Source organism: Hipposideros armiger, unplaced genomic scaffold, assembly GCF_001890085.2.
Source record: "Hipposideros armiger isolate ML-2016 unplaced genomic scaffold, ASM189008v1 scaffold_421, whole genome shotgun sequence".
Taxonomy (NCBI): domain Eukaryota; kingdom Metazoa; phylum Chordata; class Mammalia; order Chiroptera; family Hipposideridae; genus Hipposideros; species Hipposideros armiger.
The window spans coordinates 1,380,021-1,396,283 of record NW_017731771.1 but is presented as its reverse complement, the minus strand read 5'-3'; the positions used below and the strand labels follow the sequence as shown (position 1 = coordinate 1,396,283).

At 41.5% G+C, this 16,263-nt stretch overlaps 1 protein-coding gene across 1 annotated transcript in view; it reads left to right on the top strand.

Moving 5' to 3' along the window:
• The window catches only part of LOC109394384 (cyclin-Y-like protein 1), a 43,171-nt gene that overhangs the window by 18,563 nt on the left and 8,345 nt on the right, over positions 1-16,263 (top strand). Inside the window, exons 2-5 of the mRNA XM_019664399.1 lie at positions 3,318-3,353; positions 5,979-6,030; positions 6,893-7,012; positions 15,018-15,162. Of these exons, the coding sequence (XP_019519944.1) occupies positions 3,318-3,353; positions 5,979-6,030; positions 6,893-7,012; positions 15,018-15,116 (307 nt within the window). The 3' untranslated portion in view covers positions 15,117-15,162. The remainder of the gene's footprint in view (positions 1-3,317; positions 3,354-5,978; positions 6,031-6,892; positions 7,013-15,017; positions 15,163-16,263) is intronic.

Sequence of the window (16,263 nt, the reverse complement as noted above, 5' to 3'; positions counted from 1 at the left end):
ACCATAGTAAGATGGTGGGTACAACTATGTTGCCAAGGGTGGAGTGACAGACCCCCTTATGCTAAAAGCATCTTAGCCATGTGTCACTTCAGTCATTTCATTGTCCTTTTCAGTGATCATGCTAAGAAACTATTGTCAATTATATATTGATTCCAGGGACCTAAATATGAATTTTCAATTTCCATTTTAACCTTGAGTGGATGGAAGAAGGGAAGGTCAGTTAGCAAGTAAGATATCCAAGAAAAAGCACATATTTTTATTTCATGCATTTTTGTTGTTAAGACGTTGAACATAATAACAAGGAGAAGTGCTTTTTATTGGATGTTTCGAGATAAAAGTATTTCTTTATGAGACATAGGCCTAAAACAATGCATACTACTTTGGTAGCTGCTCTTCGAAGGAGGAACACCTTGTCCCTACTGGCACCAGAGAGTATCCACTTTTCAGTGTAATCGATTTTGTCAGATTTTCCCCATTGTGCATTTATTTCCTGCACTATTTCTGTATGAAAATTCACTTCTCCTTCCTGTTCCCCAAAGGGGGAAATGCATCAAACTAGTCTTAAGGAACAGCTTTTCCAGTTAATTTCTTTGTGGATGAAATTTGTTCAACTGAGGTTTTAATGTAATGGGTATCTTCAATTTAATTTTACATATGTTTGTAACTATAGAAATATACCCCCAAGACACTCTCTCAGTCCATAGCTAAGCAAATCACAGCAGAGAAAAATGAGAGAGGTGAAGTTCGGGAAACACAGCCACAGTCAGGTTCATACTTAAGCGAACATGAACAGTGTGGTGATGATGAAAACTGTTCCTTAATTTCTGGGAGCACCTCAGTTCACTATCAGGGGTATACTTTCAAAACACTGTCAGTTGAAACTCAAGCTTATTTAGGAGAGAGAGAAAAAAACTTAACAGGATGTAGAGATTCTGAACTCCTCCCCTTGGTGTCCAAGGAACTTTATTAATGTCTCCTTGGGATATGAGTGTTCATTTTTCAGAACACAGTGTGGGAAATGCTACTTGAAAATATTAATATCCTCATCCCTAATTTTAGTTTTCAATCTTAAAAACATAATTAGCTCACAAACTTAATTTTTTTCTAATGTACCAGCGTTTTTGCTAATTAAGTAATCAGTAACTTCTACTGTAGTTAAAAACAGCAATTTCACAATCTTACTAATGGAACTTTCTTCTCTCACAACCAGAGTAGAGGTCAAATTGTGTTTCAGCAGATCTAAGCCCTGTCTCTCTCGAAATCCAGAGCTCTGGCACCTACTGAGTCCTCACTCAATACTTTCATTCATCCAAGACACAAACTCCAGGGGTCAAAACACCACTCTACTTTGGCTTTGGTCCATAGCTTCTTTTGAAATCAAAAGATTTTGATATTTCAGTATATCATTCAAAAGTAGTTTTAAAGATTAACCTTGCTCAGACCAGTAGATTTCATACCTTTCCCCCCCAAATTGGTCTTATTTTTGGAAGTACAGTAAGTTTTAATTTGATTTGTTAAGTTTTAGAAAAGATCAATTCGGTACATTCACTATCGGAGAAATAAATGTTTGCTGACAAATTTCATAGAGCAAATTGATTTTTAGAAATGAGTTTTGGTGGCAGCTGGTTAGCTCACGTGGTTAGAGTGCAGTGCTCATAACATGGTTGCCGCTTCAATTCCCACATGTGCCATGGAGCTGTGCCCTCCACAACTAAATTGAAACAGCTATGTACTTGACTTGGAGCTGATGGGTCCTGGAAAAACACACTGTTTCCCGATAAAAATTATAAAAAAAGAGAAAGAAATGAGTTTGAAAACTGTTTCTCATGAGCTAGTAGTGCCTTGTTTTCAGTGGGGTGGGTAAGCCTTATTAGAATCACTTAGGCAACTTTTCTCAAACTATGTATCTCTTAACCCCTGTGCTCCATCTACTCCCCAACACACTCCCTCACTCTCACAAACCTTTTGATGAGGTGAGGAAAGATGTGAGGCATGATGACATGGACAGAAACATCCAGGGTGATTCTGGTCTTCCCCTAACTCATTTGTCCCCAATCTTTGCTGCACATGGCAGGCACCTTGGGAGCTTTCCAAATAATTCCAAGTCACCCCCAATGCCAGTGAAATCAGAACGTCTAGAGATGGAAGCCAGGCAGTTTTTCCAGCTCCTCAGATGACCCCAATATACAGCCACCCTTGGAACCACTGCCTGTTATTAAGTGTAGGAGGAGGGGAACTGCTTCTACTAGTGGTAACACCTTGGGCAAGTCCGTTTTAATCCTATGTTTACCTGTTTGTACAATGAGGAGTTCAAATAAATGTCCTCTCCAGTTCAGTGGTCCTTTTCAGCTTATATGCTTCAAATTCTGTGATTTTCCAATCAGTTTGGAGAGACTACAGTGTTTGAAGCACTAGGGAAGTATCTGTCTTTGATGCTAACAGTGTTCTTGGCCTTTTTATAAGTGCTCTGATATTCCACAAACCTAGTTAGAAAAAATTCAGATTTTCCTTCTCTAGTTATTATGAGCTTCATTTTAGACACTGAGGACAAAGAGAAACATATGATTTAACCAAGAGAATCCCTTTGGTGCCTCATACCCTACATCTGTGAATGCTTTAAGAATGCAGTGACTGGCACAGTCCAAGGACTTACATCTGCTTATTAATATTTCATTTCAACTGATTTGGAAATACCTGTTATTAATGTGACACTGTGCAGTATTATGCTGCATTGTTAGCACTACTTATTTCAGGAGAGCTAGACCTATCGATTTTGTGGGTATTTATATTTGTTAAATTTTCTAATAATGATGTAAAAGTTATTTTAAATAATTTTCTTTGTTATAGAGCTCATTATTTACATTAGGGAAAGCATGGGAAATGGGTGTGTAGGTGGATAGTGAACTAAATCAACTGAAATGCAGAGCCTAACAACTTCTTTTTTTAAAAGCAAACAAACAAACAAACAAAAACAACTACAGTCTGGCTTAAATTTGAGTGTGTGTACAAATAGATATAACTTGTACAGAATGAAAGATTCTGTGGGTAGGCGGGCAAATGACAGGGGAAATATGTATTAACATATATTATAATAATCAACCGAAACATCTTCAAACCTAGCATATGGTTCTCCTATTTTTTCCTAGACCCAAAGAACTAAAACAAGGGGAAAGTGCCTATAAGATATAGTTCTCAATAAGGATTTCAAGGCCCCTGGGCAGCTGGGAAGGTCTTCCCTCTCCCCTGGCCCCAACCTTTTAAAATGTCTTCAGACTTGACATGTTAAAATCAACTGTTACTTTTTTTTTTCTCCACAGTGTGAGCATAGCGATATATCACCTCAGAAAGAACAGGTGAGTTTTCAAACCATTCTAGCTAATGAATTAGCAAGATACCAAGTTTAGTGTTAGGTAATAGCTATAGGCATTATTGGAGTAAGCTCTCGAGTGCTTTTATGGAAGTAAATCATTTGTGTTTCTCTTAGGACACTTAACGCTTAAGTTATTGAGGATCCCAAAGAGTGTTTATGTGGGTTATATTGGTATGTAATGTATTGAAAATTAAAATTGAGAATTGAAAAATAAGTCCATTGTATGTTAAAACAGGGTTTTTAGGGGCCAGCTGAGTGGCTTGTTGGTTAAGAGTTGGCTTGGGAGCGCGAGCTTTGAGCAGCAGAGCTGCCGGTTTGGATCCCACATAGGCCAGTGACGCTGCACTCTCTACAGCTAAGATGGTGAACAACAGCTCCACCAGGAGCTGGGCTGCCGTGAGTCACTGGCAATGGTGTAGGCTGCAGTGGGCTGCCGTGAGCTACCGTGAGTGGCCAGCAGCGGCCGGCAGCCGGCGTGAGCTGCCATGAGCCTTCGTGAGCAGCCGTCCAATGGCTGGTGACTGATCTGTCTTAGCCAGGAAGAGCGCAATAATCACAATACCAACATCGGCCAGTGAAGCGATGTCCTCCACAACTAGACTGAAGAACAAAAGGACAGCAACTTGTCTGTTCACCTTCCCTGATTCCTCAACGCTGTTCCCCTCCCCCAGTTCCCCAATAAAACCTTAAAACAAACAAAAAGACAAACAAAAACCTCAGGGTTTTTACAACACTATTGAAATACTGAGCTAGAAAATTCTTTGTTATGGAGGACGGGCCTGTGCATTCTAGGATATTGAGCACCATCCCTGGCCTCTACTCACTAGAGGCCAGGAACACCCTACCCCCACTCCACACTGTGACAACCAACAATGTGTCCAACCATGGCCAAATGTTCCCTGGGGAAAAAAATCACCCAGATGTTAACCATAGTGTTAACAACTTTTTTATGAAAATCAATCTTTTCCACAATAAAGTTGAGTGAAAGTGTGTCATATCTTCACATTTTGGGAAATATCTTTAATGTCTGGCTTAATAGAAGACAGCTGATTCTCGTATCTACTCTGTCTTCAATCATTTGCGATTACTTCAGTCATTTCAGTCATTTATTTGGAAGAAACAATATGAAGAAGACTCGGCCTCATGCAGATATGCAGCTGGTAAAAGGTGTTTATTTAAAGCCTTCAGATAATTGTGAATATTCTTTGACACTGTACCCATAACCCACAAGAGCTAGTTTCTTAAATTAGTTTCAGTGGAATTTTAAATCATGTCAATGGATTTGTTGTATGTACTCTGTGAAATTAATACCTATGGATCTATCTTGTACACTAAATGGATCTTTTACTTGTATGAGGTTTTATGTTATACTCTTATCCATTTTTCATTTGGAAAGTATTGGTTTTCATTTCTTTATGCAGTGTGAAAAACTCATTTTTGTTACTATCAGGAAAGTCTTTAAGTATTGAAAAGCTGTCAAGCTCACAAAAGCAGATACAAATTTTTCTAAATCCTGATTTTTAGCTTGATAGCTTGAATTTTCTCATTGCCAGCAAATATACTTAAGTTATTTCCTTGAAGTGACAGACTCACTTGGTTCCTTTTTGAGAGAATGACAGTCATACTATCAAGAAAAGATGATATTCTATGAAAAAAGTGGCTGCTCTGCTCACAACTAAGTCACAAGTGCTTTTTCTTAACCCAAACGTATTTCAGTATGCAGAAGTACTTAGTGCGTACTTTCCACTTCTTCAGTATACAGAGGATCAAGGTTTCATAGCACTATTCATTTTACTTCTTTATTGTGGATGTGCTTAAGTAAAGCAGAATTTGTTTTCCACTGCAAGTGGCAGTGAAGAATGGAAGACTACTGTACAGTGTGGTCCCACTGCCTTGATTCAGGCTCAGAACCCCGCTGTACCCACCTTGGCTTTTGTACAGTCCTTGCAAATGTCGGTGTAAAAGTTGATGCCTCAAGTGTCCTAAAAAACAGCTTTGACCTCATGGGCCTCCTGACCAGGGGTTAGGGGAACCCCGGAGGCTGAAGAGCACACTTGGAGAAAGAACCACTGTGTAATTGAGCACGGTGTATTATAATAAATCCAAACACTGGCCACTTTTAAAAGAAAAAGACAGGTTTTTAACTCAAACTATGTAAAAGAGACAAGAAATACACATAAGAATATAATCTAGGAAATGAATATGAGACAAAAGCAGGGAGGAAACATGAGTCTCATATTCACATGCATTAAAATTCTGAGGACATGATGGCCTACCACTACAGCTGGATAAAAAGCTCTCATGTGTTCCAGTGTGAGGGTAGAGGAGTAGAAATATATTTAGTTTACTAGCATTGCCTCTTATGGAGGGTCAATGCTTATAAAGGCAACTCTGACTGGTGTTTATAGAAAAGACTTCACAGAATTTGATGTGCTGTGTAAAAAGGGAATTGGAAAACCTCTTGCATAATCTAAGAGAAGAACATGTAAAACTCTCATGCTGAAGGTTAAGCTGCTCCCTCCAGCCCTTCTCTCCTGCCAGCAGATGTGTTCCTAAGATCTTAAAAATTCCTGAATGAGTGTTTTAAATGAGCATTCTTATTTTACAGACATGGAAATAGATCCTTGAATATTTTTGATGAGAGATTACATCCACCCACAGTAAGTGTCATTTTTATTTAGGTTTCTTTTATTTTATTTTCCTCTCATACAGTTGTGTTTATTTCATGCTAATTTGGTTTTAAATTAATTACTGGAAGAAAATTACTCCTTCCAGCTTGAAGTAAAAATCAACTTCCTTTCACTGTTCTTTCCCACCCCATGTTGTATCTCATTGTTTTACAAAAGGAGTGTTATCTAACGGATGTATATGACAGTAAGAACTGCATTTCAGCTTTGTATAATTAGTGACCTAACATGAGTAAACATACCCAAATAACAGAATATATGTCTTTTCGAAGATAATTTTCAGTAGCATGAAACAATATAAATTTTGTAAATAAACCTAAGAAATATGTTAAGATCTCTACAAAGAAAATTAGAAAACTATTTATATTTTAAATCAATTAATATGGCAAACAATCACATCCTCAGATGCTCTGTAGTGACATGTGGCTGGTGGACAACTGTATATAGGATAGCACAGCCTTGGCGCCTTCTGGTTCCAGGAAACTGAAAATGTCTTTTCCAAGGGGATTGCAGAGAAATATGACAAGATGATTGACAAGAGTTTTGAGCATTAAAATAGTTGATATTTAGATAGAATTCTGTGGGGTAAGGTAGAATGGAACATATGTAAACTTTCTGAGGTTGTGCCTATTGTTTTCATGAGTGAATAGTGATAAGCATTGAATCACTATGGTACTTTATGATCCCCTTGTTTACATTTAAAAGACTAGAAGACAGGTCACCCAATCAAAATTATTTTAAGGAGCATGTGGGCACAAGAAGAGGACTGCTATTGTAAGAGTACTGACATTTTTTTTGTCAATGGATACTTAGATTGCATTTATTCTTATTTCAGCAAGAAAAGGTTCCAGAGGAATATTTTAAGCATGATCCTGAACACAAATGGATTTATAGATTTGTTCGTACTCTTTTTAGTGCTACATGGCTGAGAGTTGAATGTGCAATAATAAGTTTGGTAAGCTATTTCTTCTTTCATAAAGCATCTTTTCTGTCTTGTACACAGAGTGTGGTCCTGTTTTTCAAATAAAAGTAGGTTCCTGAAATGATCATGAGAACTTTAATGAAGAGAAACCTATCAAAGGAAGTAAAATACACACATTTGAGCATAATAATCATTCCGATGTAAAATGTTGCTGTTGCTTTTCTCATCACAAAACAGTTGCTATGAAGAGAGCACGAGAGATGTCTGGTGTCTCCCTCCACACCTGAGGACACACGTGCACATGCAGTGCACACATGTGTATACACACACAGGATGTGCTGGTGGGGTAGGATGGGGCAGTCACAAGCCTCTGGTCCGCAGGCAGAGGCTGATCGAGTGTAGGTCTGAGCTGAGTCCCTGGCTGTATTCCCATGCAGGTCTGAAGTATGTCCTGATTGAGAACCATGGCCCTAAATTCTCTGGTGCTGAGATAATGGGTGCTGTTCCACCCCTGCTGTCCTCTTGTGCCTGCCTGTGATGTTGTCCAGGGTTAGGGTGCCAGCAGTCCTTGAAAAATATTTGCTAATTACCTGCTAAGCTACCGCTGTGTAAGGACCTGTGTGTTACCCATACAGAATTTCTATGGTAAGATTCTGTCATTTTGAATAATAAGTCTCCTTCTAGTGAGAAGTGGTTGGGATTGTATCACTGCTTTCTATAGCAAACCTCTGTCAACTGCATGGTGTGGAGGGAAAGAACATTTAGGTCAGTGCCTCCTCCTTTAGTATTCAGTGAAAATTTGGGAGAGGCAGCTTGTGCTTTTTTTTTTTTTACACTTTATTTATGTCAACATTTAATATTATTTTATATTAATTTCAGGTGTGCAGCACAGTGGTTACACGTTTGTATAATTTCAGAAGTATCCCCCTAACTAGTCTAGAACCCACCTGGCACTATGCATAGTTATTACCATATTATTGCATTCCTTTTGCTATACCTTACATCCCCATGATTACTGGGTAACAACCAGCCTGTACTTCTTAATTCCTTCCCCTTTGTCACTCACACCCTCAACCGTCCTCCCATCTGGCAACCATCACAATGTTTTCTGTATCGATGAGGTTCTTTCTGTTTTGTTTATTTATTTTGTTTTTTAGATTCTGCCTATAAGCGAAATCACATTGCATCTGTCTTTCTCTGTCTGACATACTCCACTCAGCACAGTACCCACCAGGTCCATCCATGACCCCACAGATGGTAAGAACCCATTCCCATCTATGGCCAAGCAATATTCCATTGTATACATGTACTGCCTACTCATTATCCATTCTTCTATTGACGGACACTCAGGCTGCCTTTACATCTTGGCTATTGTAAATAATGCTCCAATGAGCATATAGATGCACAAGTTTCCTTGTAGTGGTGTTTTGGGTTTCTTCAGATAAGTACCCAGAAGTGGGATAAATGGGTCCTTTTTTGTCTCTTGTTATGGCATTTATTTTAAAGTCTATTTTGTGTGGTATAAGTATTGTTACGTCAGCTTTTTTGTTGTTTCCATTTTCATGAAATATCTTTTCCATTCCTTTACTTTCAGTCTACGAGTGCCTTTTGATCTGAAGTGAGTCTCTTGTAGGCAGCATATGTAAGGGTCTTGTTGTTATATCCATTCAGCTACTCTATCTTTTGATTGGAACATTTAACCCATTTACAATTTAGTAATTGTTGTTAGATATATAGTTATTGCCATTTTAAGATTTATATTTTTTATTTTCTTTGTTTTCTTCTTGTCCTTCTTAAAGAAGTCTCTCTAACATTTCTTGTAATACTGGTTTGGTGGTGGTGAACTCCTTTAGCTTTTTCTAATCTGGGATGCTCTTCATCTGTCCTTTGATTCTAAATGATTGCCTTACTTGGTAGAGTAATCTTGGTTGTGGTCCTTGCTTTCCATCACTTTGAGTATTTCCTGCCAATCTCTTCTGGCTTGCAAAGTGTCTGTTGAGAAATCAGCTGACCGTCTTATGGGAGCCCCCTTGTAGGTTAGTAACTGCCTTTTTCTTGCTGCTTTTGAGATTCTTTCTTTGTCTTTAACCTTTGGCATTTTAATTACTATATGCCTTAGTGTAGGCCTCTTTGGATTCATCTTGATTAGGATTCTCTGTACTTGTTGGCCTTGTATGTCTCTTCCTTTCACCAGGTTAGGGAAATTTCCCCTCATTATTTCTTCAAATAGTAGATTTTCAATGCCTTGATTTGTTCTCTCCTTCTGGTACCCCTCTAATGTGAATGTTGGTGAGCTTGATGTTGTCCCAGAAGCCCCTAAACTATCTTCATTTTTTTGGATTCTTATCTCTTTTTGCTTTTCTGATTGGGTGTTTTCTGCTAATTTAGATTCCAATCTTGACTCAGTCCTGACTCAATCCTCTGCTTCATCTTATCTGTTGATTTCCTCTACTGTTCTCTTCATTTCAATTATTGTATTGAACTCGGCGTCTGGCAGATTGCTTGTCTCCATTTTGTTATATATCTGGAGCTTTGTTTTGTTCTTTTATTTTGGACATGTGTTTTTGGTCTCCCCATTTTGGCTACTTCTCTGTGTTTGTTTTTATATATTAAGTAGGGCTGCTATGCCTCATGGTCTTAGTAGCGTGGCCTTTTGTAGTAGGTGTCTTGTGGGACCTAGTGGTGCAGGCTCCCTGGTCAACAGAGCTGGATGCTCCAAGTTGTCCCTTGTATGGGTTGTGTGTGCCCTCCTGTTGTAATTTAGCATTGGTGGCTGTTTGCAAATCAATGGGAGGGATTGACCCTCAGATTGATTGGTGGTGAGGACTGGCCATGACTACAGTGGAAAAGCTGTGGTGCAAGGGCTGACTTTACAGGGCATAGCAGGGTTCGCTTTAGCAGGGCTGTGATGCCTGTGTAGGCTGCCCTTTGGATATATCATTTTTGGATGCAGCCAGGTGATGCTCTGGTTTATTTGGAAGCTGGACAACTGGTGTGCCAGCCCTGGAGCCTCCTGGGAGCAACCTGCTGTGTGCCAAGATTAGCCACAGTCTGCTCTGCCCAGGGCCACCTGGCATGGACCACAAAGCAATCCGCAAAAGGCCACTGCCAGCAGTGGTCTTAGAGGTGCCTGGAGAGGCCAATCTCAGAACTGAGGCTTGCTGTCACTGCTGCTGGGCTTAAGGCTGCTCAGCTACAGGTATAGGACATGCCGACGCAAGATGTAGGTTGTTTGGGTTTTGTGAACATTTGAGAGATTTTATAAAAGTCTGCAACATGAACGAAGACAGGTTGTTTGTACAGAAAACCCATTGGAAGCATCTTGGGTGTGCCTGAAAGTTAGGTGGGGCAAGTTTCTGGGAATCAGTAGGGCGGGACAGAGGAGCCAGTTTGATGAAGATTCCATTATAGTGTCTGCTTGTGTCTGCAAGGGATGGGAGCACTTAACAAAGACACAATGGTTTCCACCAACTCCTCTTGTAGAAATCTGCCCCTCCAGCCCTCCTCTTGCAGATGGACAATTCAGTCCCCCCCACAATATATGTCCCTAGCATCCTTTGATCCACTGCCCCAGTGTTGGAGCTCAGAGTGAGTGAGTACTTCAGTGAGTAAATCTGTACTTGGTCCTGTCACATCCTGCATGGCAAGGGCAAATGGGACATGAGAGGGGCGATGCAGATTGAATAAGAACTAGAGACAAAAGTCAGATAAGAGCGAGACCAAGGGACCCAGCCTGGAAGCCTGAGCCCTGAATCGGGTCAATGCATGGCTTTTATTGAGATCCTACAAGGAAGTGAAACTGTCATTTTTTCGAAGATCGGTTGCTATGTGCCTTAATAACCACCCTGGCGGTAATCCCGAATGTGGCTCGGGGTTAATTTTCACTGCCAGAAGCAGTAACCCCGAGCCACACTCGGGATTACACTGCAGTGTCCCAGAGAAGTCCCTTACCTGCTCCTTGTGATCCTGTGGTGTCCTCCTGTGATCGCCGACGAGAACACCGGCTGATGACAAATTACAGTGTTTTTTATTTGATTACATTATTGAATAAAATTATTTTTTTTATAATTATTTATTATAATTTATGATTTTGTGTTTCAAACTTTATCATACCTGGGATGCCTACTAGACTCTTGTTTGGACAGATTTAAGTGAGTAATTTCTAAGAATTACAGGCCTACAATATAAAACAACAAATTTCCATGCAAAACAATGTACAGCTTTGGGTACAAAATTACTGACATAATCAGACCACCAGGGAGGTTAAGGCTGTTTTCTGTTAACCAGCTCCCATTGTATTCCAACAAATGTTATGCCTTCATTCATCACTACACAGCCGCCAGGACACTGTTACTATGTCCTTTCATATAGGGGAGGTGACCGATATCATTCCACTGGGTCCCAGGACTGCCAGGACACTCCCCGAGAGAGCTTTACCGATATCATTCCACGGGTTTCAGGAATGCTGAGACACTCTCTCATGACCGACTGGGTCAGGGGCTAATGCAGCGGGGGCGGTCGTGGAGGTAGCTGTAAGGCAACAGGTCCCTTTAAGAGGAGCACCTGGGACTCCAGCTGCCCTCTGTCTTACTCAGCCACAATCTCCACTTGTTTTCACCCCCAGAAGTTATGGAGAACTCTCCTCAGCACTGGAAACTTGGGTTGGGGAGGCTAGTATAGGGATGAAACCCCTAGCTCCCTCAGAGGGTACCTCCCTACCTGAGATATCTTCTCCGATATTTAATGGTCACATGTGGGTGTGGGTCCAGCCCATTCTGTTTTTCTGCCCCTCCTACAGTCTCCAGGTGGCTTCTTCTGTATGTCCATAGTTGTAGGGCTTTGATTCTGCTAGACTTCAGGTGATTCTCAGTGATGGTTGTTCTGTAGTTTAATTGTAATTGATGTGGTTCTGAATGGAGGTGAATACCACATTGACCTACTCTGTCTTGACCGGAAATCTCTGGCTTGTGTTTTTGAATAGAGACCCCTCAGTGTGCACTGGCTCAGACACAGGCCTTTGGATGGAGTTGCAGGCCTTTGGAGTGGTTAGTACATGCTGGAGAAAGGTGGGAGTAGTAATGCCTTATGGAGAACTCTATGTAATGAAGGAAGTACTTCCATATGGAGAACTCTAGGTAACACATCTAGGTTTGAAGAAGGGGAGTTCTTTGTAGACAAGTTAAGCTGGATGTACCTGCAAGACAGCAGAGTGGCTGTGTCGAGTAATCATTTGAATATGTGAAATTGGAGCATGAATGTAAGCAAGGGGTAGGGAATTAATAGTAAGTGTTCAAATGCAGAGAAAGTGTATAGAATCAAAAGTGAATAGAAGATAGAAGAGTGACCAAAGTCGGTATTCTGTGGGTATATATACAGTGAGAAACTTCTTGGCAGCCTTTAGCATTTGACCACACTCTGCTTCTTGAGCCTGTCTTATCTTGGCATCTCTGATTATTCTCTCCTGGCTTTCCTCCAACTCTAGCCAGCCCTCTGGGGTCTTGCCCCTTAAGTGCTGATCAACCTTACAGATCGAAGTGCTGAGGACAGAGGAGAGAGCAGGCTGAGTAAAGTTCTTGCCTTTATGGAGTATATATTCTAGTGAGGAAGACCTGAGTATTTTTTAAATGAATTTTTTAAAATGAGTATTTCAGGCAGTAGCAAATACCAAGACAGTAAAGCAGGGTAAAAAGATGAAGTGATCATAGGGGCTTACTGTTTCAGATGGAATGATCAGCAACAGCCTCTTTAAAGAGGTGACATTTGAACCTTGACCTGATTGAATGGAGGAAGACAGAAGGAGCTCTGACATTACAGGCACAGGGGACAAGTGCAAGATTCTGAGACTGGAACATGTTTTGTGAGTTCAAGGAACAGCGGGGTGGCCAGTGTGGTTAGAGCGAGGAATGAGGGAAAGAACACAGGAGATGAGGTCACAGAGGGGCAGTGCCCTGCATTATAGGGCCTTGTCACTTGCAGGCCACGGAACAAACTTAAATTTGTATTCGTTTGATGGGAAACTTTTTACAGGTCTTGAGCAGGAGAATGGAATGCTCTTAATTAAAGAGGCTGTCCTGGGTGCTTCACCGAGAATACACAGTTGTTGGGAGGGAGAGTAGAGGTAGAGAAGTCAAGAGACAATAACAGTGATACCAGTGAGAGTGACAAATAGAATACAAAGTGGTCAGATAACCAGTGAGAGGTAGAGATACCAAGTATTGCTAACAGATTGGAGCAGCTAACCACAACGGAAGGCTTTGCTCCAGCAGCCAGGCAAATGGCAGTGCCCTCTATGTTACTAGGGAGACTTGGGGACTGGAGAGGTGGGATGAGGATCTCTGGTTTGTATGTGCACAGGCCCCCATGACCTCAGCAAGATTCTTTTCTGTGGAGGGATAGAAGCAGGCGGCAGACTAAAGTGGGTTAAGGAGAGAATGGGAGATGAGACGCCACCGCAGGGCATTTACTGTGAGAAAATGAGAGGGAGCATTCTAGGGGTTGTGAGCAGTTAGGATGGGACAATGTAAACACATTCATAATGGGGAAACTCTCTGGCAGAGTGGGAGAAATTCTTCAAAAAGAGGTTATTTGGGGCCCAGTATTCTGCAGAAGTGGGATAGGATCAACTTCACTGATAGAAGAGTTAGCTTCAGTGAGAAGATGGAGAAATCGTAATCCCACTGACTCAGGCCCAGTGGTGTCCATGAATGAGTAACAGCACATACCACGTTTGCCAATAGAGATGACAGGAAGTTGAGAGATTGCCAGTGTTGTCTGCGTGCCTCTAATTATTCCCATAAAGTAGAGTTGAACCTTGTAAGGAGGCTCATTTTTAGGATACCTGAGAGAGCTGAGATGGGGGAATGGGGGCAAAATTTCACTTAGAACAGAAAATGGTCAATAAACATTTGGTTTTGAAAACACAGTTCAGTTGGACAACATTGGCCAATGTGAGCCGTCAGCCTGATAATTTTTAGGCAGTAAACATGCTCTTTAAATTGGACCTTTTCCTTTTTGTCAAATTACATATACTCTTCTACAGAGCACCCTTATGGAATAACAGATCACTGCTTACTGCTGTAATCTTGACTCAGCTGGGAACTTCACCCAGTTCTTTGTAGAATAGACATTTAGTACATGGAAAAGAAATCATGACATCTCACAAGCTACCTGGCAGGTTTAGAGAGGTCTGAAGAGTACAGACTGGCAGCTCTGTTCCCACCTTGAAACTACCAGGAGGGACTGAGCTTCAGGTTAGGTAAGACAGAGATAAAGTTCATGAAATGCTAACGGAGGTGTGAGAACTCAGTGATGTGAAATGGACTGTCCTCTGTATGCATGTGTGTTCCTTAAAAAGGCACTAAGTGCAGAGATGGGACAGTTTGAAAGCCCGGCCTCAGGCACACCCATCTGTACCACCTGCCCTGCTGCACAGCAGCCACTGGGAGGTGCTCTTGACCACCAAGAAGAGGTAAATGCTCAGTCTCACCAGGGATTTAAACATTCAAGTATTATGAACAATCACCAGAGAACTCCCAGCAGGTGTGATGCATTGTGCTTTGCAGGCACTCCAGTATTCAGTGAACAACTTGAGTCTGCACTGGGCCTGTGTGTGCTGCCCTTTCCACGTGGGGAGGTGAGAATGCAATGCGTGTCTTCAGGATGTCCTTTGCTAAGATGTCCATTCATTCCTGTGACCAAAACTGGGCTGGAAATTGGGCACAGGCAGAGTAGGAAATAGACATGTGTGACTTGCAACTGTGACCTGGCCTGTGGCTTTGGCTGGCCAAGCAAAGCCTCTGTAACATCTAAGAATAAAAGGCATGTCAAACACAGATGAAGTCTGTCACTCCTACCAGTTCTTTATCACAGCACTTAAACTGAACAAAGTCAAAGACCAGAGCTCTACTTTTTCAGATTTACCTGGAAAGGCTTTTAACTTGTGCTTTTAACCTGTGAGGCTGGAGACCCTTGGCCTTGCTCTCATTTAACTCTTGGCTGCTGTTTCTTTTCTTTTTTAACCCTTCGCCACCTCCTGTAGTTCTCTCACTGTCCTTGTCATGCGGGATGCGACATCTGGCACCCAACGTGGGGCTCGAGAGGGAAGGATGACTACGCGTCGAAGCTAAAGGAGAAATAACGGTGAAAGGGCCCGGGAGGTGTCGCGATAACTACCGGACAAGGAGGTAGGGAAGATCCCGGAGAATTTAACCAGGGTAAAGGGGAATTTACTAAATACTTTCATATGAAAGAGTGTGAGTATGTGAGTGATTGACTACAGTTCCATGGCTTGGGCTACGGAACTTGTTTGGGCCCTAATCTGCGATTCCGTTGTCGCAGCGTAAGGCAAAATGGTGACTTGGCACTTAGCGGCGTCAAACCGGCCTGGGGTTTATACGGGTGCACCATAGCCAAGACGGACCTTAAAGTCCCGTGAGGGATGCAGCCAGACGGGCATCTGAGTGAATTTTGAGTGAAATTTTTTTCTTTTTCTATTTTTACTCTAATATGGGGAATACTGAAAGCCAATATCGGCCCTATATTTGCCTGCTTAAATAGCTTCTTAGGGCTGGGGGAGCACGAGTTTCAGATCAGGAATTATAAGAACTTTTAAGGGTAAATGAAACACATTGTTCCTGGTCCCCTAATATGGGAACGCTAAATTTAAGAACATGGGAAAGAGTAGGTAGAGATCTCCATGTGTTAAATCGTGAAGGGGTTTTGATCCCAGTAAGAATCTGGACTACTTGGAGACTGGTTCTGTCAGTTTTAGAGTCTTTGCAGACCGACACAGAGGATGAACGGGAGGAAGAAGATAATCCTAGGCTAAAGAATAGGGAACAAAGCCAGGAACCGGAGGCGAGACAAAAGGAATCTGTGGAAGCTCCTACAGTAGTTCCACAGCCCTTGTATCCATCGTTGGAGGAGTTTCGTCTGCCTCCAACCCCTCCATTACCTCATTTGCCTTCTCCGCCTCCATCAGTTACAGCCCGAGAGCATAATCCACCATTGTCTCAGGTCAGAAGGAATAATCCATTACTTCCTGAGGCCCGTACATCTTTTGGAAAAGCGTGGGTTGCTCTTTCCACAGTGGCAAGAGGTATACGATAGGCAAGACTGGAAGGTGACTTAGATGCTTTAGCCTTTCCAGTCATTATTCATGAGAGAGTTGCTCCAGGCTCTCATGAACAACATCCAAATGGAGTTTATGAGTATCAATATGAGGCTTTACTTTTTAAGATTATTAAGGAATTAAAAATAGCAGCAATATAGTCTTTTTTTTTTTT